Below are 23,689 nucleotides of genomic sequence, written 5' to 3' on the forward strand. Positions count from 1 at the left end.
AAAGGGGCTCATTGCTATGTAAACACTAGCTGCCCCAGCCCCAAAGGAGGGCAGAGCACGCCCACCTCTTGCCAAGCGGTATCAGTTCTCATTACCTTTATGCTTCTGCAAGGCCTTCTGGGTGGACTGAAGCACGGACTCGTGAAACTGGTGTGCAAACTCTTCTGCCATGAAGGCCTCCCAGGGCTTGTTTTTCCCATTCACGCTGTGAGACAACGGGATGGGGATGTCCTTGGACAAGGAGCCTCGAACATAATGGAGCATACTCAGGTTCTTCTTCCCGCCATGGGCATCACTCATTCTGGCCTTCTCGGAGGTCGTGTCCCCAGCTCTCGGCAGCTCCTGGGGTCTGAGCTGTTCAAGTCTTCCAGGTTCTGCAGGCTTCGAGGTGTCACATAAGGAGGCTGTGGTGCTGATGGGCTTATCTGCATCTACAGAGACTTGCTGCACCGGTGGCTCTTTTAGAAACAAAAATTTAGAAAAATCATGAGGAACCTATCAGATGCAATGAACCCCAGTGAAGCCCCGAGCATATCGGTCGTGCTCAATTCCGAGGAGGTTACACATTCTAAGGAGGACGGCCTGGCGGAGGGGCTACTCAGAACAAACACATGGAGATGGAAATGAAGTGCACAGTGGAGACAGATTCATTCACTGAAGGCAGTGAATGTTGGTTTAGCTGCCCTGAGTCCCATTTGGGGGGGGCAAGGGGGGTATCGATCTATGCCTTAGGCCAGACTTCTAGGAAGAACAGAGTTTTAAGGATGGATGGGGGTACTTTATGGCCTGGAAAGGGGAAGTCTGTTTATTCAAACTGGCCAAGAAAGACTGTATCAGGGACAGAAAGGGAGGAGTCAGATAGTGAGGTGACCTGCTCTGACTGATAGAGATGAAAGGCAAATAAGGCAATAAAGAGAAGAGAAGAGATTAGAAACCAAGTTCTGGAGATACCTAGAGATCTAGACTGGAAGAGGAGAGCCAAAGCATCCACAAAGAAGAGAAAAGGTGCAGAGTTCCAGACAGTCCCCTTTTTTTGGTTGAAAAAATTAAACAGAAGAAAACAACGACATGGGCATTCACTGGCATATAAAGGGTTAATGGTTTTAAAGGGGTTAATTACTGCAGCTCAACTGACCCAACAAAAAGTAGACCTTTGTGCATTTCATGTCTGGTCCAAATCAAAAAGGGCTGTGGACCCCTCACACAAAGCCCTCACTTCTGGAGCTCCGAGAGGGCCAGTCAAATGTCCTTGTCCTATGGGGTTTTTAATCACTTACAGAAGCAGGGGAGAATCTTCCCTACTCTTTTAGGCAATGGGACAGAAGGCTGTTCCATTCTTACAGAGGTAGGACTCCAGGTGAAGAAGGGGCCCAGGGCAGTGTGCCAATCCACACGTCCCTGCCTTCCCCGGCCCTGCCCCTTACCGCTCAGGGAGAGAATGGGACTGTCCCTCGAAGCATTTTTCACTGCTGCTGACACTGTCTTCTGTTTCATGGCATGGAGCATTTCAACAAGTTTCTCTTTGTCTGTGAGAAAAGCAGCCTGGGATTAACGCGATTGTTGCATCATATAGGAGAAAGAGGGAGGAAAAGTGGGAATTGTAGCCGTAGGCCATGATCAGCTTTCCAAGAACAGGAAGCCAAGAAAAAAAGGAAAACCAAACCAAACATCGTGTGCTAGGTCTGTGTTTAATGCACAGAAATCCCCAACGGACAGGAGCCTAGAGCAGCAAAGGTAATAAAAATCGAATTCTCCACTGATTACCAGTCTCTCTGTTCTCTGCTACCTGGACTTGTACACCAGACGCCTTCCAAGCAATCTGCATATTGACTTAGTGAGTGCTAAGTCAAAGGATGTCTGTCTATGGATTTGCATTAAGATACTCAAGACTGCCTTTCCCTTTGAAAGACTTTGGTCCCAACACACTATAAAAACCACAGTGAGAAAGCCCAAAAGTCACTCTGGTGTGCACCCCGACGCGGTCAGAGCTTGATTTGTGTCTGCATGCACTGTATTTTCACCACACAACCACCCAAAATGAAGTTCCACTCACACGCCCTTTGAAGGCTCACCTAAAAGCAGACTGACTCAAGATTACCCTCTGCACCACCTTATTGAGAATTCCAACACCATGAAATTTACACAGCCCTCCTGGCAGCGGCCCCACTCCTGGAAGCCAGTAGGATTAAACAGCTAAAAGAGATATTGCCTTCTGACAAAATTAAAGGCAGTGGAAGTTATTACTGATGGGCACTGAGGGCAGAGCCCAGCTAGCTTGAAGAGCTGATGATTCAACAGAAGAATTGCTGTTCTTTCAAGGAAAGAAGGGAAATCCTGCCTACTGATTAAAAGAACCAAGAACACAGTTATGAAAATGAATTCTGGATTGATCCACAGGGATTTTTGAATGTTTTTTTTTTCCCCTTCTTCTTCTGTGATTTCTTTCAGAGCTATTATTGGGCTAACCCTAAGCTAACTGAATACTGGAAGGAACCAAAAATAGAGCTAAATGAATAAGCATAAAGCGAGGCTGGCCTGTAGCCCACGTATGTTTCTGTGCTGGGGTACTTGCAGGAGCGACTGTTTGGCCACATTCCTCAGCCGCTAACCTGATGTGTCAAAACCCATCATGTCTCAGGGTCAAGTAGGAGACTTGCTTTCTTTGGCTCTCTGGTTGTAGTGGGAGAGGTGGAGGGTCAGGCTGGTGCTGTTCCTCTCCCCTGGCACAATCCCAGAAATTCAAGGGTTCTGTTTCTGCACAGTAATAGCTGGGTCTCCGTAGGCTTTGCCAGCAACCGATAATTATCTCCTTATCTTGCCCCTCAGAAAACAAAAGTCATTGAAACAAGCCAAGAGGATGCATCAAGAAGGAAAACAGCTCAGCCTGATGGAACCTAGCAGGCAAAGGAAGCTGGGCTGTATCCACTGAGCTTGATGGATGGACAGATCTGGTACCGAAGGGCATTCGTTCATTCTCCTAAGTGGAGCAGGATACTCTACTGACAAGTTCACCTATAGGGACCAACATAGGCATCTGGGACAAGTCATCTTTCAAGACGATTAGCTGTCCTCCACCTCCATGGAGGAGGAAAAAGAGAAAAGAAGCCAAGATTCAGGACTTGTGTCAAGTTGAGAGCCAGGCAGGATGAGCTTACTGGAGAACTTTAAAGAATAAGATAGACTGAAGCATGCCCAAGGCGATATAGGATTATATGCCCACTAAGAGCTAGAATAAAACAGAGAACTTGGGAGTCCGGAATGCCCCTGCTGGTCGACTCAAGATAAGCTATTCCTTTCAGTCAGTCTCATCTCATCTCAAGAGTGAATCACCAAACTCCATGACCTGTAAAGACACCATGGAGAGGGGAGGTCTCCGGGTTATACCTTTTCTCTTCTCGGCACTGATGTGAGTCAGGTGGAAGATGGTCAGGAACCTCTTCTTCTCCTCCAAGTTGGGGCTGTTGTTCATTTCATCGGGACTGTATCGAGTGGAGAGCGCGAGTCTGGGGGAAGGGGTCTGTCGCTTATTCTGAACCGCAGGGGGTGATGGACTCCTCTCCCTCAGCATCCGACGCCTCTTCCTCCTCTTCTGGGTCAGTAACTCCTCCTTCTGCTGTCGGGTGGTCAGGCCAAAGAGCTGTAGGAACTCTAGTTTCTAAATGAAAGAAGTGACCAGACAGGGAAACAAAGTTAGTGAAAAACCAACCCAGGACTCTCCGTCTCCACCATCATCTGGCCTCGCCTGACTTCTAGCACCCTGAATGCTGCTGCACCTCACAGATACTCTCGGGATTGTGAGCTAGCATCCAAAGTCATCAGTGAACCACAAATGTGGTGATCGATTAAGTGAAAGGCCCCAGGAGAACACAATTGACAGAAGAAGAAAAAAGCACATGTGAACAATTTGGGAAAAATGCCATTTGCCCTCCAGGCAAAGGATGAGGGAATGATAATTGCTCAGATTTCCATAATGCCTGAAGATTGACAAAGGCCTTTCTTCACAACTTCCCTACAAATAAGGAAACTGAGGCTCAAGAGTTTTCTCAAATGACTTGCCCATGGGTACAAAAGCTTTTAAGAATCAGAATTACAACTGAAAACTGGAATCACTCATGGCTGTCTCTGTAATTGACAGAGAGCGAGGAAGGGAAAAATTGTTTCCTCAAGAAAATTGGATTATAGCCTATGGGAGAAACCCAGGCCAACTCCATTATACATAGAGTAGTACACGGGGAAGGATCACCACCTCCTAGGGGAGGTGTGGACATCCAAAGGGCTGCTCCTGTAGGCAAGGCAAGCCCACTTTCAGGCTGACAGGGAAAGAATCCACTCAAGGACTGTGTTGGGATTTGGATGCCTTGCACAGATCTCAATCTGCTTACCCGGAGAGCATGGTCATGAGAGAGAAAACATCTGCTCAGTGTCAGAATGAGAGGCTGTGGGCGTCCTGTGCCTTGCTAACTCCCATCCACCATATTGGTCCAGCACTCTACACCTGTGTTCTTCTGCACCAAGAGGAACTGACTAGTTTCACGTCTTCCATCCTCTCCCTCAAAATCACACACCTGTGGGACATGAGACTGTACAATTCCTAACTCAGGAGACCTCCTCTGCCTGGCTCCTCCCACCTCAAACCATTCACTTGTTTCCCTCTTCTGTTAAGCTAGAACATGGCCAGGGGTTAGATAAGAGGAAGAAAAGACCCAGTGATAGATCTGAGGTTTGATGTCTCAGTCTTATTCAATAACAAATTCACTCCCACTTCTAAGGTCTTTTCATGACACGAGGATGATTATTTTCCCAACCTTGGTGGGTCACAAAAACATTTCTCTCTGGTAAATGAAACATGTCACTGGGTTTCCTCACTGTCCTGATGGCATTTTCCTTGTGGATAAAGGATGAAGTATCAATGGTGGAAGAAGTCAGAAGGCCAGGGCATAGACTCACAAGGGCACACACACACACACACACACACATTTACGTTTGGAAATGATTGCAGAACCTCATTACATTCAAGTCCCTCATTCAGCAGAGGAAGCCCTCAAAAGGGGAAGAGAACCAAGGTCCCACATCTAGGATGTAGCACAGGGTTAGGATCCTGATGTATGTCTTTGGATTCTGAGCCCTCGGTTCACTCCCACTGTGCTGCCAGTGAAATGACAGCAAGGGTTGCCGGTGGTCAGATCAATGGATGGATTTCACTTGGAGGAGTGCTATAGACAGAATCAAACTCACAGGTATATAAGGGTTGAGAGAAAAACTTAGCAAAACACTACCACCCAGCTGAAGAGTACACACACAGCATTTGGGACCCTGGCATGAAAACAGCAGAGCCAAGATACCTCAGAGGAAGTGTCCAGCTTGAGGGGCGGCTGCTCGGCAACACAGCGGAGGTGGGCCCTGACTTCTTCTTCATCACTCTCGTCATAAGAGTCATCAAGGTCATAGTAGTAGCCTGAAATCAATCGAGTGAAGACTTACTGAGTACCTACTATGTGCCTAGCAGCTCACTACAGCTGAAAAGTTTGAGGCATGTAGGGTCCCTGCCAGAGTAGAGTCATAACTTCAGAATATCTAGTCAAAGCCCTTGGTTTTTCATATGGGTAAACTGAGGCCCACAGAGGTTAACTGACTGGCCTGAGGCTACAGAGGCAGGAACTGACAAAGATGGAATCTGCTGAACCCAAGTCCTCTGATTTCAAATCCAGCCTGTTTATCTACTCTTTAGCCACATATGAGCCTGGGGTCTGGACACCAGGAACAAAAACATCCGTGTGTGTTTGTGTGTGAGTGAGTGAGTGAGTGACACTCTTCATGGCTCTGAAACGAGGAACATATGATCAGATGCACTAATTCACCCACAGCTATTGGGCAGGCACTTTTCTGTACTCTTATGATCGTAACTCTCAAAAGCCCCAGTTCACAGGTATATAGGGACCTACATTCTCTAATTATGGAATTGCAGATGGTCAGAACAACAAGGGACCCTAGCAACTGTTCAATTTCTCCATTTTACAGAGAAGAAAACTAAACCCAATAAAGGCAGTGACTTGCCCAGGGTCATTTAGCTCAGCAGCAGAGGCAGAATTCAGAACTGGTTTCCTTGAACTTTTGGCCATGTCATGGAGATGTCTTGGTTGGTGCTTGGATAATGTAGGCTTTATTTTCTAGGCACACTATGTACGTCATGAAGAGTAAGGGTGCTTAATCTGGGGTCCAGGAAGTTGATATTTTGTTAAAAACACAAAAACAAAAATCTTGGTAACTACATTTCAATGGCGGTTCCTTTGTAATCCTATGTATTTAATGCATTTAAAATAATGATTCACAGAGGCCCACAGGCTGTGCCAGGCTGATAACGGGGGCATGGGTCACCAAGAACAGTAAGAAGAGCAATGCCCAAGGATCTCTGGGGCCCCTCCGTGTACCACGTCCAGATCCCTCCCCTGCCATTCAAAGCCAACCAGGGGACCTGCCTGGTAAGCTCTTAGAATCTGTTTCTTTCCTCTTGCTCCCTAACATCCCTCAACCCAGCCCACACAGATTTCTTCCAAACTCGGCCCCCTCCTCTACTTCTTCATAGAAGTCCAAAGGAACAACTCAGCAGTTTGGAACCAAAGGACCCCAGGATTTACAGCAGGTTATGATCTTTCTTTTTATCATTAAAAAAGCCCTTACAAGGAGGACACTGGCTTCACTGTCTCCTCGGAGGCTCATAAACTGAGTTCAACCAGATCGGCTGAGGTCCCCAGCTCTTAATCTACGATCCCATGACCAACCCATTCCTGACTTCTTCAGAAGCCTCTTCCTCCTGGAAGCTCAGAACTTTACCCCTGTGGCTCGACTTCTGATGGGATGACTGCTCCCAGAACCTCCATTTGAAGGGGGAAGGGAGCAAGTGGGCCACTTCCTATTTCAAGGCTTTCCCCGGACTTCCTTCACCATGCCCCTAATCCGGGTCCCTTTTGTGGTCTCTCCCACCCCACTCCACCCTCTTTTCACTTTCTTTTTAAGTGTAAACTTCTTGAAGGAAGGGATTCCTAGCACTTTATAAATGCTTGTTGACTTGAGTTGCTTAGGATCTCTGAAGTTAACAAGCCTCACAGCTTGGATTCATACAGGTCCAACCACTCCTAATCTAGTGCTATTTCCACACCACCAAGATCCCTCCCTTCATCTCTGAGCAGTGAACACGGAGCTCCCTGTAACAATGACGGCAACGAGCTGGCTCTCTCCCTGGGACAAGCTGGCTGAGACAACGGAGTTCTAGGGCCGCTTCCTTCTGGTCAGACCAGCTATGCAGGTGCACCCAGCCAGCTCCCAGCAGAGCGTATCCCGAAGGCCCTGAGGCTCCAGCCCCAGGCTCCTTCCTGCTCACCTGTTCCTCTTGGCTCTTGGGGGGGAACAGAGACAGTGGCCAAGATGGCCCCAATCCTACCAAAGGAGCTGAAGGGAACCTGGGGAATGAGCCCTGTGGTGACAGGCGGATGGGAGGGCAGCCAGCTGGGGTTTAGAAATGAAGGATATGGCCACTGCAGGGCTTCTGCCATTTGTCACGGCAGGCGGCCCAGAGCCCCCACCATTCCAAGGGCCTCCCCCTGGTTGTCGTATCCTCCTATTATGCAGAACTATTAATATTTAAAACCGTCTTATTAGCCTCAGCTCATCATTTATTAATTGTGCATGTCTGGAGAACAGGATTTACAGATAGGCTTTGATTCGGCTTTCAATACATTTTGCATAGAGGATGGGCCAGAAAGGTTCCAGGGGTCTGTCTACTCAGAGGTGTCAATTAGCTACAGAGAGGCCATCTGAACTCACTACTTGGGGCTTAATAAAATCCTAGGCGGTTTTCCCTCCGTCCCCCCTCTCTTGTCTAATCATCTGCCTTTCAATAGACTGACTTAGAGATCCTATTTCCAGCTCACAGAGCTGAAGGGTCTCTGGATCCAAAATCAGAGGGAAGGGGGGGCTGGAAGGGGACTGACCTTTCTCTTGGGCTTCCCGCCGCCGGCGTTCCTCTAGGTCCAGTTTGCTTACCAGCTTCCGATGCTGTTGTAAGAACTCGTCGTAAACATACATGGGGTCAGGGCCCCTGGGTAGCTGGGGCCGATACGGAGAGCTGGGCTTTGGGGGCAGGTTTGTGTCAGGGAACTGTCCGGGCTGGGGGAGAGCTGCTCTCTGCTGGTTGAGGATGGTCTGAGTGGACTTCTCCAGTTCAGCCAAGAAGGGCCCATGAGAATACCCACTGTGTTCCAATGGCCCAGGCTCCCTGAGTGGCTGGTATCTGTCCAGGCTTGCCTCCCTCTTCCTAGTCCCCTCTTCAAGCTTCTCAGGGCAGAAAACTCGTTCTACCTTAACCAAGGGGATGGCTTGTCGGCTGGGCTCAAATGGTGCTGGGTGGGTATGGAGAGAATGGTTTTCTTGTACCCTGCGTGGTTCCAGGGTGTTTTCCATCAAGGTTACCGGATTCCAGAGTGAGGTTGGCATGGGATGGTGCTGAGGTTTGGGGGAGATGAGGGGCGGGGGCCCTCCAAAGTGCTGTGGCTGGTCTCGGCTGCTTGGCTCATGACGATTTGGTCCCGGTCTGGGGAGAGAACAGAATGACCCGTAAGAGGTATAAGTACTGCGTGAGCAGAAATCCAACACACCTGACTGTCGCCCACATACCTACCCTACCTCCCTGGGCTGCCCATGGGAGCCCAGGTGGATGTTTTCTAAAACATCTAACAATTTGAGGCAATATCTAGAGTTTTGGACTTGATTAAAAAAAAAAAAACAACTTTTAGACAATTTCCTTTTTTTAACACAATAGAGAAGAGGTCCAGCAAAAGGAAGTGGCCTATCTAAGATCACATAGCTCACAGATGAGGCCAATTCTTTCCAACTCCCAGTATGGACTGAGCTCTTTCCATTAACCCACAATGACAATTTCTCAACACAATCTCATCCCCAACCATCTCTCAAGAAAGGAAATGGGGCCTTGTTGAGAGCCTAGAATCTGGTGTCAGAGGATCTGGGCTTAAGGTCTGACAATGAAACCTTGCAGAAGTCACATCACCATTTAAAGCCCTGGCTTCCTCATCTACGACTGGGGGGTGATCACACCTGTGCTTCAAAGGATTGTTAGGAGCTTTCCGAGTGGGAATCTATATGCCTTTGATCTGTGGACATAAAATCTCCCCTGTTAGGCCTCTTCTTCCTCAAAATTAAAATGTGAAACCATCTATTTCCTCACTTGTTCTGAGAAATGTTTATGAAGCCCTCTGAGGGTTGTAGAAGACAGTCTGACTCTCATTATAATAGGGTTATGTAGTACAGAGGAAAGAAAAGTACACAGGCTCCAGAGTCAGAGGGCCTGGGTTCAATTTTTGCCTCAGACCTTTACTACCAAATGTGACCTTGGGTCACTTACTTAATCTTTGTGTGCCCCACTTTCCTCACCTGTAAAAGATGGGGCTCAATGAGATAACCTTCTAATTTTAATTCTATGGTCATGATCTTTGAGAGAGTAGACTCAAGAACAATAAATACTGGTTTGTTAGTTTTTTTTAATTCTCCTGCTGGCAGCTGAATGTCCCACTTATAAACTGCTGGTCTGAAGAAAGCATTTTAGAAGGAGATGGTGATTCAACTACCATTCAGAAGCCCAGGGTCTATTGGGTTAAAGGTACCTAGGATGGGATATGTCGTTAGCTATGCTGACACCCAGTGGGTGCTGGGAAAACAGCAATAACCTCATAAAGCAACTCGCCACCGGGGAATGTTTTTATGTAGATTCCTTAGAAATGTTTTACATATATTATCTCATCTGAATTTAACAAACAACCCTGTGAGGCAAGTTAACATAACACAGACATCATTCTTTCCATTTTATAGATAAGCAAACCCAAAGACAGCATGTTCCCAGGCCAGGCCCCACCCCAGCTGAGGTCTTCTGGCAACAGGTGCCAGTTATGTCCTGTACCCGGCTGCCTCAAATGTCCTTTCAAAGGCCTTGGTTACCTGGCCTGTTCTTCTGACTATGGGTTACTAGGTTATGACAGCCTGACCTGAGGTCAGTTGGGATATCCACTTACCACAGGTTTGTATTCAGTGTTAAGCAAAAGAGAATTACAACAAACACAAAAGACAAATCAGGAAAGGGGGAAGCTCTTTCATCAATAAAAGATTCCGCAATTTACAGGATGATCCATCACAGAAATCCTTTAAATAGCCAGTTCCCCCTTAAAGAAGTCATTTGGAAATGACTTAATTCCCAGACTTTGGAGTTGCACTCCCCTCCCCCAGGAGCAAATCTGTTATATGGGGTGAGGTATGCCTGTATCCTCATCTCCATGTCGTGAGGGCAATCTGTTCCCAGGGCATCATTAGACAGGCATGAAAGGGGGGCAATCCTCATCTCCCTCCCCTGCAGACTCCAGAAGGAACGGCATAGCAGCCAATGCCCAGACGCTGGGTGAAGATGGGAGACTGCCCTCGAGCCAAATACAAACGCCACCTTCCTCTCTTAATTCTGGACTGACTTGGGGTTAAAAAGACAAACATAAAACCTAGCTTCTAGATCACCCAAGTACAAAAGGGAACGACACCGTGAAACTGTTTGTTCTTAAGTAAACGGCCAAGGAATAAAAACCGTTAGCAGAATAAATATTTCATGCACCAGTGCCAAGCATTTAACAGTTTTCCGGCTCAGAGAACAAGCCCTCCACGTGTCAGAACATCGAGTTCAGATCATTGCTGAACTCGGAATCCAAGGTGCCAAAGGAACTACACAAGGATGAAGAGTGGTGCCCTTTCCCCTCTCCTATGAAATCATTAGATTTCCCTCTCACACTGGTACTGCTGGAGAGGCCTTAGTGTCTCAGGCAGGAGATTCCCCATCAGCGGACTTCCATTAACAGAATGAATGGCTGGCCAGGAGGCTTTAATGGATCTTCTAAGGAAGGCTGGGGCAGAAGGAAGGAAAGCGCAGTTAAGAAACAAAGAGCCTACAGGTTTCCTCCGCAGGAATAGATATTAACTACACTGACATCTCAAACCTCCAAGTGTGAGTCATCTCCAAGGGCCAAAGGGCTCCTTCACAAGTAGATGAGATACAGGTTTCTATATGGGAGAGTCTTATGTGCACATCCATCTCTGGGAGGGAATTCAGGGTAGGGGTGGGGGAATGAAAGAAATATGGAAGGTACTAGAGGGTCCAGGTCAGACAAAATGAACAAGCCACTGGTCTCCCCTCCCCACCTCTGCCCAGGCCCTCATTTCTCCAGTGCATGTAGCAGAGGTGACCTCGACCTTCTTTTAGCTTTTCAGTGGCTGTCAGAGGGAGAGAATGAAATAATTCCACAACAGCAGAAGGCTAGAGGGAGGATCTGCCATTGTTGGGCAGGCCTGAAATCTGTTTCCTATTATACCTGATTAGTTTAACTAATCCCCTTGCTACCCCAAAATAACAATAGAATCCAGGGGCAGAGCTGACTGGATGAACCAGCCCTGTTTAAGCACTCAGTGGAGTAGCAAAGAAGGCTCTGTCAATTGGCCAAAAGGTTGAAGGAAGAAGAAAAGGGGGGCTGGGGAGAAGGAGGGGTGTGGAGAGAGAAGATAACCAAATCAGGTTGGATTTAAAGATACAGAGGCCCCTTCAGCTGGATTTAGAATATGATCAAGATGGAATCAATCTTTAGAGATTATCTCGTTTCACCCCCTCAGTTTAGAGATGGGGAAACTGAGGCTCAAAAGGAAGTGCTTTATGCAAGGTCACATATAGCAAGTGAGCAGAGGCAAACCTCCTATGGCCAAGTGTGTTCCCCTTCAAGAGCCATTTTACTGTGAGTGTGACGCCAGCTTTGATACCTCCAGGCTTCCAAAGGGAAGGTCAGTGTTCCCACTCAGCTATGGAAGCTGTAAATTTAGCTCTCAGTAAAAGTCAAGGACTGGAAAGTGGTGATGTGAATCACAGAGTCAATCTGGGGCTGGGGCAAGCCAGACCTGGGGGACCTGAAGTCTGACCCCAAGCTGGGGATTACACTCTAGCTTTGACATCTATGACCTGTGGGACCCCCTTAACATCTTTGAGGCTGTTTCCTCCTTAGTAAAATGAAGCTAACAGTCACGGCACTAGCCTCCCTCCCAGGGATGTTTTGGGCACAGAGCTTGGTAAACCTTACAGAGAATTATGAAGCCTGTTAAAAGTAGTCAGAGTAGAGTGCCTTCAATATCAAAAACCAGTAATTCTTTAAGAGCAGTAGAAGGGGATAGGATACTAGCTCAGGCTGAGATCAGGGACCCCCAACTCCCATTTCTATCTTCCCCAAACCAGACCCCGCTGGAGAGGCCTAGGAACAATTATAGGTCCTCCTCCTCTTCAGGGCTGAAACACCAGCTAGGATGGAGTGCTGGAGTTGGAGTCAAGGAAGATCCGAGTTCTAATCCTGGCTTAGACTACTAGCTGCAAGACCCAAGACAAGTCACTCTCAGCCTCAGTTTCCCCCATCTGTGAAATGTCATAATAGCCTCCCCCACAGGGTTGTTGTTAAGGACCAAATAAGGTATTTTGTAAACTACTACATAAATGCTAACTATTAATATCCAGGGCAGCTAAGTGGTGCAATGGAAAGAGTGCCAGACCTAGAGCCAGGAAGACTTATCTTCCTGGGCTCAAATCTGGCCTCAGGCACTTACTGGCTGTGTGGCCCTGGGCAAGTCACTTTATCCGGTTTGCCTCAGTTTCCTCATCTGTAAAATGAACTGGAGAAGGAAATGACAAACCATTCCAAGTCTTTTTATCATGAAAAGTCAGACGCAACCGAACAATATTAATATCTATTCCCCCTGAAGGATGGGAATCAGCACCAGGAAGGTGAAATAGTTACTTAAAAAAAAAAAAGTTTGTGGAGCCCAGATTAAGAAATCCAATCTAGTGAATCCCTCAAAAGTTGGGTTGGAGTTTGACAATGTGAGCAGAGCAGCTGTCAGAGGTTACAAAGCCTTGCCTGGAGTCCCAAATTCTTTGGGCCTGAAAGTCAGCCTTGGGTATTCCTGACACTGAATCCTTCAACAGTCAACAGGTGGTAGGTACCTGGGGTTCTCAGGCCTATGTTCAGGCTCTGCAGGAGCTGGGGGACGACTTATATCAAGATGCTGCTCCAAGACCTGCTGTCGGAACTCCGACACCTGGGACTGCCGGTCTTCCTTCTCCTGCCGAAGTCTCCGTTGGCGAGCCAGCCACTTTTCTTCCTCATTCGTACGCTGGATCAGCAGGGCTGTGGCTGCACTGCTTCCGGGCAGGGGGAAGATGCTGTGGTTGGAGATGAGGCTGGGCACCGGGTGATGCGAGGCAGGGGTAGGGTGCAAGGGGTGCTGGACAGCCTTGGGCGTCTGCAGGGCAGGCTCCTTGGGTTTCTCTGCAGGGGGAGAAAGAACCATCACAAGAAATACTAAGCATCTGACTCCTGGGTTTGCTCAGTCCTTTTCCTCCTCCTCCTCCTCCTTACCTCACCTTTAACTAACCAAAGACATGATTTTCCTTGATTTCCTCTGCCAGGGGCCTTTCTATTGACTAGAAATGAGAGAGTACACGTGGTATATCTTGGGAGTCAAGGGGACCTGGGGTGAAAAGTCCTGCCTTGGACACACCGGCTATAGCAAGCTGCTGATCTTCTCAGTGCCCCCATGTAGCTCTTAAGACCAGTAGCTGAGCTGAATCGGTGGAAGGAATATCCACACTGGGAGTTCCCAAGCTCCACAGTGTTGGGTTAAAGACATTCTACCAGAGACCCCAAAATAGCCTTTCGGTAATCTCTAAGACACCTCAATAGTCAAGAGCCAATCAAGTCCATTCTGAGGTGTTTAAACAGTTCATTTACCTTTTCTACCATCACTAAAAAAGCCTATGGCAATGGCTCAGGCATCTACCTCCCACAGCCCTATCTGGACATCAGGCCAAGGCTCTGGGGACAGTCACCTGGTCTGTTTGGTGTTAGTTGCTCTGAAGGTTTCACTCGATCCTCTCCTGGAAGGACCCGTAGCCCATGCAGCTCAGACACTGGCAGAAACTGGTTCTCTATGGTCTTGACCATCAGCTCCTTCTCTCGGGCTCGCTCACGTTGTCTCTCCAGCTCTTTCTCTCTTTCCCGCTCCCTTTCCTTCTCCCTCTCTCTTTCCAGTTCTTTTTCCCGTTCTCGCTCCCTTTCCCGCTCCTTCTCTCTCTCACGATCAGCTTCCCGTTCTCGTTCCTTCTCCCGTTCCCTCTCCCGTTCTCTCTCCCGTTCCCTCTCCCGTCTCAGCTCCTCATCCATCTGTAACCTGAAAAGGAGGAATGATGAAGAAAACTAGAAATTGGCAAGTTATGTCAAGAACTTAATGAAAGAAGTTTTGTATGTGAATTTGCAATATGTATATATATAAATAAAATCTAAGTATCCTTTTAAAAGCAATAATTTCCATTTGGTAAAACTAGAATTTCCATGAAAATGATACAGAAGTAGGATTTAAATTGGTATCAAAGGTCCTTAAGGACATCATGGACGATTGGGTAACTTCAGACCTAAAGATGGTGTTCACATGACAGCAAAAGAATCAGAAAAGGTCTCTGGGCCCTTGAGCAAATCTTCAATGGAAGATTTATGGAAAAACATGGACAAGACCTGCCCAGGATGGTGAGACCTAAGGAGGGTAGGACTGATCATGGCAGAATGAGGCCCCAAACAATGAAGGCCAATCCCAGATCCTTCTAATATGGAAGCTCCTTCTATATAAAACATTGTCCCCTAGGGGCAGCTAGGTGGCACAGTGAATAGAGCACTGGCCCTGGAGTCAGGAGGACCTGAGTTCAAATCCAGCCTCAGACACTTAACACAAAAACTAGCCATGTGACCTTGGGCAAGTCGCTTAACCCCAAATTGCCCTCCAAAAAGCAAAAAAAAAAAAGAACAACCAAAAAACAAAAACAACAACAGAAAAAACCCCCCGACATTGTCCCCTTTGACAATCTAGTGAATGCTATGAAACTGTCCTCAGGCCAATGTTTTTAAAAGTATAAAATAAAATTAAAAACCACAGGTTTGCAAAGGAAACAAGCTATATTGAAATACACTTAGCCTTTTGTATTTTAAGAAATGATGAGTGGCCCTACTAGAAAGTTGGGGGGGAGAGATGGGGTGGATATAAGAGAGGACAGTTTGGAGGAAAGGGTATTCAGTAGACTCTATATTCTGGGGTGGGAAGTAGGGGAGAGAGACGGGGAGAAAAATCGGTAACTCAAAATCTTGTAGAAATGAATGCTGAAAACTAAAAATAAATAAATAAATTGGAAAGGGAAAAAAAAGAAATGATGAATGGGATGATTTCAGAAAAACCTAAAAAACTGATGCAATGTGAAAAGAGCAGAACCAGGAGAACATTGTACATAGTAACAGCAATATTGTACAATGATCAACTGGGAATGCCTTAGCTATTCTCAGCAATACAATGATCCAAGACAATTCCAAAGGATTCATGATGAAAAATGCCATCCACGTCCACAGGAAAAACTGATGGGAGTCTGAATGCAGATTGAAGCACACTTTTTTTCACTTTCTGTGTGTGTGTTTCTCTAGGATTTTTTCTACACGTGACTGATATGGAAATATGTTTTGCATGATTACACATGTATAACCTATATCAAACTGCTTGCCACCTCAGGGAGACGGATGTGAGGTAGGGGGGAAGAAAATTTGGAACTCAAAATTATTTAAAAATGAATGTTAAAAATGGGGGGAAATTTTATTTTTTTCATGCATACATGTATGTATGTATGTTTGCCTTTTTGGAGGGCAACTGGGGTTAAGTAACTTGCCCAAGGTTACACAGCTAGTTTTTTTTGTGTGTGTGGGTATTAAGTGTCTGAGGCCAGAATCAAACTCAGGTCCTCCTGACTCCAAGGCCGATGCTTTACTTAACTGTGCCACCTAGCTGCCCCTGTGAAACGTTATTTAAAAGAAAAAGAAAAAGAAATATACCTAGTCAAATATTTTCTTTTTTTTTTTTTAAAGCAATCAGGGTTAAGTAACTTGCTCAAGGTTACACGGCCAGTTATTTCTGGGTATGGTGCTGAGTATCTGAGCCCGGATTTCATCCAGGTCATCCCGACACTGGAGCCGGTGCTCTTACTCTCTGTGCTACCTGGCCGCCCCTAAGCAATTGGGGTTGAGTAACTTGCTCAAGGTTACACGGCCAGATGTTTCTGGGTGGGTGCTAAGTGTGAGCCCAGATTCGATCTCCCTTTGATGACTCCCAGGTCATCCCGACACTGGAGCTGATGTTCTTACTCGCTGTGCTACCTGGCCGCCCCCAAATATTTTCTTTAAAAAAAAAAAAAAAGAAACATCAAGTTAATGGAACCCAGGTTAAGAAGCCCTGAGACACAGATAGACATAGCCCTATGTGTGGTGCTCTTCTTCCCACAACAAAATCCCAAATCACGACACTCCCACAGTAGAACAGGCTTTACCTCTCTGCAGTAAGACTTGACATCCGCTCCGTCTGCAGTGCTGAGAGGGATGAGTGCGAGAGTTCCGCAGGGTACCTAACCCCCGAAAGGTGGAGGTGCATAGCTGATGGGTGTAAAGGAGGCAACGAGCCAGGGGTTGGGATTGGGTAGAAGGGGGACCGCAGGGCTGAAAGGCAGTAGGAATCATCCACCCTGGAGGGGGGGGGAGAACAGAGTCAGTGCCACCACAATGGAAGGTATATGAGAGCAGAAGAATAAGACCATACCCACCACTTGGGGGTGAGACCTTGACTCCATTTGGGGCAGCCATTACCAGGGGACTTTAGAGAAGACAAACATATTTTGTATCCAGAGTGAGTTTTGTTTACAGCCAAGGTTCTTAGCCATGTTTGTAATGTGGACCCTTCTGGCAGCCTGGGGAAGATTACGGACCCATTCTTAGAATAATACAGAAAATAAATTATAACATGACAAGGGACATCAAAGGGAGTGAAAATATGTAACTCCCCCCCCCTCCATTCCAGTATGTAGATTCCCTGAAATTGGTCCATGGACCCCAGGTTAAGAGCCTCTGTTCCAAGGAATCTTAAGCCAGTTTAGGAAAGAAGTTTCTTGTGTCCAGAAAAAAGTTGTGATATGGAAAGAGGCATTAATATCCTTAAGGTGAAAGAATAAATGAGAAAGTACCATCTAAGCTGGGTGGGTCAACTCCCAGGAAAAGGTCAGGGTTCATTCTCTCAAAGACAGAAGATGTTACCTCTGGGCTCACTGAGATGTGGACCACAGATCTCCAGTGGAACCAACCCAGGACAGAAATAAAGCCCTAGGCTAGCCTCAGGTCTGAGTTACAGACCTGAGAGCTGGAGAAGTTGGTCTGTCAATAGCCACTGACAGCACCTTCAAGTATACTGACCATTCCCACCTTCCTGCCCAAAGGGTGGACACAGCTGACCTTTGGCTGAATGGTCATGGATTACAGACAACAGAAAGTCAAATAAATATGTATGGGATCTTTGTCAAAGCACAACAATCCAAACAGTAGGTCCAGATCAATAGGCACCTTAATTCTGGGTCCAAAGAAGCAATCCTATTACTTTACGGTCTATTCTAGAGTATCCTAATAGACTATACTTTATGGTATAATATCCTAATATACCATACTTTATAGTACAGTATAATTCATATAGACACCAGGAGAAATGAGATGAGATTCTCATTGAATTCACTGCATATGACTAATGATCAATTTGCAAGTATTTATTAAATATTTACTATGTGCTAGGTGACAAGGATAGACATGGAATGAAACATCCCTGACCTTAAGGAGTTTGCCTTCTAATGATGTAAGTAAATTGGAATCTTACCTATTCTTTACTGATGATACCTTGAGAGGCCCCTAAAACAGAAAGCCTCTACACCGGCTTGACCCTCAGATTCTAGCCATGGCTAAAGACTAGTTTTAAATCCCGCTTTGGGTTATGGGAGATGACCATCCTGGCAAAGTCCTCTCTTGTCATTAAAACAGAACAAAGCAAAAAACACCTGGAGAACCAGGATAAAGGGGAGGATCCAGCCAGATTTCTGGACAAATTTCAGTCATTGCTCTATGACTGGACAGCCTCTTGGTGATTTCAACATTAGTAACATTCAACAAAAAAAATGGCTGGCCTGTGAGTGAGTGAGTGAGTTGTGAAGGAACAGGAAGGGAGGTCCCTCCTCCACCTTCCCTGGCTACTATGCTCTTACCTGAAGGCTGGGTGTGGGAAGGGATGAGGAGCCAGGTAGCTGGGGTGGTAATAGGCAGCAGCTGTGGCCGGATCAAGGCTGATGGGCGGCAGGGAGGACATTCGGAGATCTTCCGTTGTGTGATAAGGTCGAAAGCTCCGCAGATAGTCCTCAGTGACAGTGCTGGGGGGGACCACATGATGTACAGGGCGCTGGAGGCTGCTGGGGGGAAGATGAGACAAGGGGGGCAGCAAAGGTTAGCACAAAGTTATTTTTCTAGTCTGGGAAATTCATTAACCTATCTGCTCTCCTCTCTTCTGAGTCACTCAGGAGGGCTGGCTGCCGCTGCTGCTCTTTCATCGCCAGGAGGGTAGAGTCTCTAATGAGATACGGCTCTTTAGGGAGGAGGCCTGGGGCTGGGAGCTGGACCAGCTGCTGTAAAGGCAGAGTCACAGCTGTCCTGCGGGCCACCCCTTGGGCTATCCCTCCTGTCCTTGGCCTTGGTGACCAGATCAGCCTCCCTGAGTGCCCCAGGAGAGCCACCGGGTAAAGTGACTGACATGTGGCTGTCCTTAGCACTTCTGAGCTGAGACCAAAGGACCTCAGACACCCGGGGAATTCTGGCTGCAAACATCTGAATGGGAGGTTCTCTGACAAAGTCAATCATCGAGGGAGTGATTCTTAAAAGGAAGTGAATGAAAAGCAACCACAGATTGTGATCAAACAGGCCCCCCTCCTGGGGTGGAAGCTTGGGACCATCTGCCAGCGCTCTCGCCTTAATTTACTCCAGACACACTCACCCCTGGCAGGGAGTGCAGAGAACAGAGAATGGACAGTGCCCTGGTCCCAAGCCCTTAGCATCTGGGGGCTGTTCCCAAGATTTTCCAGGGAAATTGGTCCTAGTGGGATCTGCTCCTGTCCCTTCCCCATCTGCCTGCAAACTCACTTCAGCGGTGGGAATCGGGAGTCCTGAACGACAGAGCTGGGGGGGATGCTGAAGGGGTAGGGAGAGCTCAGGAGGTGGGATGGGATGGCTGGCCCCGCTGCCTTCTCCTGAGCCAGGGGCGGCTCCACGATCAGGCGGTCTCTGCTGCTGCCACTTCTGGATCCGGCTTCTTGCTGTGAGAACAGAAACAACAGGGCCAAGTCAGAAGAGGGGTAAAGAGGAGCCTGGAACAAAGAATGAAGCCAGATGGGCCTGGTGAGAAGGCCATTGAGCAGCATCCTCTGGTCAAGGGGTCTATTATCAGGCCTCCTTCTCTGGAGAAGCCTTACATCAAAACATCAGGAAATAGAACAACCCAAATGCATCTCACAGCCCCAAAATGGCTTTTCCTTTGAGAATGTCCACTCAGGGCATGAATAGCAAACACTAGTTATCACACTACAGCTCACACACCAGTCCATAGCCACACGCCCTCCTCTCGGCTGGGATTGTGATGCTCTCTGTCCTACAGACATGATGGAAAGGAACACAGTTCGGAAACAAGACCCAGAGGGCTGACACCTCCCTGGGTACCCACAGCTCCTGGAAATGAACTTTTCAACTCAAAGTCAGGAAGCATGGCGGATATCCTGCCGCAAAAGCCTTTAAGAGGCCTCCATAACACAAACCCAGCCAGCCCCTAAAGTGACACAAGGCATCAGCTGTGACAGCAGCTGCTTGGTTGCCATTACAGATATCCTGGCAGTCCTGATGCCCACACAGAGAGACAGGGGGCATCAGGAAGCTGGCACTGCTACTGGGGTCGAACAGGCTGGTCTGCAACCAGCCAGTCCCTGGGGTGGCCCTGGTATCAGCTGCAGAGGCAGCTGCTCTGCCTTGGCTGATCCAGCCCATTTGGTGACTCCGGCGCAGGCACACATTGAGGAGGGAGAGGAGGGCTGGACCTCACGGTCCCTGCAGCCAGCCCCTCCGCTCCTGGCTGCCAGAGGGGGCTCAGCCAGAAACAGCAGATTCTGCAGAGGGTTGGACTGAAACAGGAAAGAGAAAAACCAACTTCAAAGGACTCAGAATGGTGAAGAACAGGTGGGGATTTAAGGGCCAAAGAGGAAGGGCCTCCACCGTTTCCAGGAGTTCTCAGCAGCAGGTCACTGCAAGTCAGTACCTAAATGCAGGGGCTCAGGGGGCTGAGGAGAGGAGGCAGTATGGCTCAGTGAGTTTAGCACTAGGCTGAAGATGAGCTACACAGTCTCCAAGACCTAGAGACCTGAGTACATTCAACCTGAGTATATTAAAAAGGAGAAAACTGATATGTGACTGGAAACCTGGAACCAAGACACCTAGTGAAATGTACTTAATGGTCATAATAAACACCCAAAGGCAAGGTTTCACAATACTCGTGTGTGGACACACAGGTGTTGTACAGTCTAGACCGATTCTTTAGAACCATTGTGGTGTTAATACTATTAAAAGGTATGGATCTGATGTCTGAGGCCTTGGGCTGAAATCCCATCTGCTATATTCTACCTGGTGACCTCGTTTCTCCTTTCCAGGTCTGTTTCTTTCATTTGGGGTTGTACTAAATGACCTCTTAAGGTCCCTTCTAGTTAGAAATCTATAATCCCCCTTTGGCCTCAGTTTCCTTCTCTTGTAAAACAGGGGGTTGGACCAGATGGCCTCCACAGTCTGTAAATAAAGGGCCTGGGCTACATCAGGTTTTTTGTGTCATGGACGCTTTCTGGTAGTCTGGTTCCTAAATAAGTGACAGGCTCCATTTAAGGCAAAGATGGCCATTTCCCCTCATCCGAGTTCTCAAACCCCCAGAAATCTTTCCAAGAAGGTTCCCAGATCCCAGCTTTAAGAATCCCTGGACTCACTACCTGCCTCACCCATGATATGTAGACAAGCCAGAATCTGAATTCAGCTCCTATGACTCCCATGATACAGTATATTCATGACCTAGATCTGATATTAACGTGATGTGATATCCACAGGTGTTCAATGAAGAGGCCCCCATGTTGCGGTGGAAAGTACTGGATCTGTCCTCTGGCACTGAGTGACCCTAGTAGCTCTAAGCTCAACCTCAGCTGCAAGCTCTCTAAAAAGGGGATGGCAAAATGTGTCTTAAGGGGCTGTTGGGAAGGAGCTTTAGAATTTAGAGGTATTTATTTCCTCCTACACTGAGGATTGCCCAATGGACATGGGACAGACTCTTACAGGCAGACCAACATGGATGCAGTTGAATCCTATCCCCCAGGAAAAGTACATCTTTTATGAATGGGCCTTCATATGAAAGAGGTTTCAGTCTCCAAACCATGCTCATTAAGCGTTCCCTAAATGCTTTCTAGCTTGGCAACGTCCTTTCTACAATGTAGGAGGCTCATTTCAGAAGCACCCAGACAAGCTTAGGCTGCTCCCTCCAGAGCCTCTCTATACACTGTCCTCATCTGTCATCCTTCACCTTTCAAGTCCTCACTCACACATCAGTCAAGTCAATGAGCACCAAAGTCTGTTCTGTGCTAGACACTGTACCTGCTGACGCGAGCATCAGGTGGAAAGGAACCTTTGCTCAGATTTTAGGAAATGGACAAGAAGGGATTCTTCCTTAGTCCCTTTTCACTGTCTGCTCTTCTTTAAGGAGATTCAGAACTCCTCCACCTGGGATTAGGGAAGGGGTTACCTCATGGTGGGGTTTGAGAGCTGTTCTAAGTCCATTCTAGAAAAAGTTATCCGTAGTAAGTCTTGGCAATGGGATAGGTAAATACAAACACTTGGTACCTGGATGGGCAGAGGCTCAAGCTCAGGGGAGTCCCAGCTGATTCCAATCTGGGCCCAGGACTTTTCAACTACCTAGAGGCAGCTGAATTCCACCTTCCTTCCCTCTCACTCCAGAACCCCAACTCTTAACTCTCCTGGAAACGATGGCATAGTGAGAAAAGCTTGGGATTTGGAGGTCCCGAGAAGCGGGTTCCAGTAGCTCTGACATTTCACTTCTATGAGACAGGGTAACCTGCCACACTTCACTGTCTCCGTTTCTCCATCTGCCAAAGGAGGATGACAATCTTGGTCCTGTCTCTCAGGGATGCTGGACCAAATGACGTAATGTTTGCAAAGCACTTTCAGGAGTGTGAGTAGTTGCTGCTGCTACTACGCCCAACAGTGATAATATTAGGAGATAGAAGAAGGGAGAGGAAACCATGATGGGATTCTGGGCACTGGGGCAAAGCTAGGAGTGGCTCATTGGGTGCTTTGTCATTGATTGGTGACCGAGGCTTCTGCTGCCCAGTCAGACAGGTCCTCTCTGAAGGCCGAGGGCCACTTGTGAGGAGCAGAAGGCTGGCTTCAGGGCAGGGCTGGTCCTTGGCAGTCTCCCACTCGGGGAGAGGAAAGGAAAGACAGGTTTGTGAAAGTCTAGATAGACTGAACAGAAGAAGAGTCTTGAGACCTGAGACTCTGATCTCATCCTGGCAAACAGTCTATGGGAAGCTAAGGGTAGGGCCAAAGAGGGAGGAGAAAATAATGTGCCTGTTTAGTTTCCCATGATGGAAGGAAAGAATCCCTTCCAACTTGTGGCAGCTAGGTGGCGCAGTGGACAGAACTCTGAACTAGGAGTCAGAAAGACTTGGGTTTTAATCCCGCCTGGTGCTTACTGGACGACACTGGTAAATCATTTAACCACAGCCTGTTTCTTCATCTGTGATATGGGAACAAAAGCACCTCACACACAGGGGGCTGTCTAGGAGTCTGTTTAAAAAAAGAAAGAGAACCTTTGAATGCTATGTTAGCGATCATTACTTTGTAAATCAACTTTCTGTATGTGTGCATGTATCACATGTCCCCGGCTAGTCTGAAAATCTACAAGAGGCAGGGACTATGGCTTATACTTCCTCTGCGTTCCATCCTAGCCAGCACATATGGCAGGATATATTAGGGAACTCGAGTGTGGACCAGGCGGTCACTAAGGGACTTGCCTTTCAGTTCCTATAAGGAGTCTATGAGGCAGGTAGTTTTGGAATAGGGCAACATAACTGGATGTTACTTTTTTTTTTTTTCAAAAGAAATAAGAGCCTCTTGGAAAGCTCTTGAATGAACAAAACACGTTCTATTTAATCTACCTACCTCCTTCAGCTCTGACAGTGCTAAATGTTTACTGGACCCAGGTCTGAAACAGACACTAAAGAGTCCCAGGGAACTTGGCATCTGTTGGGGGGGGGGGTGCTCAAGGAGAGGAGGAAGAGGAGGGCATACCCAAGGCTCCTCTAGGTCTAGGTGCTAAAAAGTTAGCTAGCAAGGGGGAAGACGGGCACTGTCCTGGACTCTACAGCAGACGACTGACATGCCTTCAAAGGGAAAACGCAGCCTTCCCTGGAACAGAGGAACCCTTCTCAATGCCTCAATCTTTTTTTTGCCTTTTTGGAGGGCAATTGGGGCTAAGTAACTTGCCCAAGGTTACACGGCTAGTTTTTTTGTATGGGTGTTAAGTGTCTTGAGGCCGGAACCGAACTCGGGTCCTCCTGACTCCTGGGCCACCT

General features: G+C 47.5%; 1 protein-coding gene across 8 annotated transcripts in view; it reads right to left on the reverse strand.

The window, feature by feature from the left end:
* The window catches only part of GSE1 (Gse1 coiled-coil protein), a 183,715-nt gene that overhangs the window by 11,833 nt on the left and 148,193 nt on the right, over window positions 1–23,689 (reverse strand). For 6 of the 8 annotated variants that reach the window (XM_069085624.1, XM_069085622.1, XM_069085627.1 and 3 more), the window contains 10 exons: window positions 19,161–19,333; window positions 18,236–18,436; window positions 16,490–16,681; window positions 13,964–14,304; window positions 13,079–13,403; window positions 7,989–8,587; window positions 5,343–5,455; window positions 3,385–3,655; window positions 1,425–1,526; window positions 96–458 (listed from right to left, as the gene is read on the reverse strand). In XM_069085624.1, coding sequence (XP_068941725.1) covers window positions 96–458; window positions 1,425–1,526; window positions 3,385–3,655; window positions 5,343–5,455; window positions 7,989–8,587; window positions 13,079–13,403; window positions 13,964–14,304; window positions 16,490–16,681; window positions 18,236–18,436; window positions 19,161–19,333 — 2,680 coding nt within the window. The remainder of the gene's footprint in view (window positions 1–95; window positions 459–1,424; window positions 1,527–3,384; window positions 3,656–5,342; window positions 5,456–7,988; window positions 8,588–13,078; window positions 13,404–13,963; window positions 14,305–16,489; window positions 16,682–18,235; window positions 18,437–19,160; window positions 19,334–23,689) is intronic. The other 2 variants (XM_069085620.1, XM_069085621.1) reach the window with 2 other exon arrangements.

The sequence above is a fragment of the Petaurus breviceps genome, unplaced genomic scaffold (genome assembly GCF_028583685.1).
Source record: "Petaurus breviceps papuanus isolate PSGF00001 unplaced genomic scaffold, PetGlider_PUasm1.0 176, whole genome shotgun sequence".
Taxonomy (NCBI): Eukaryota; Metazoa; Chordata; class Mammalia; order Diprotodontia; family Petauridae; genus Petaurus; species Petaurus breviceps.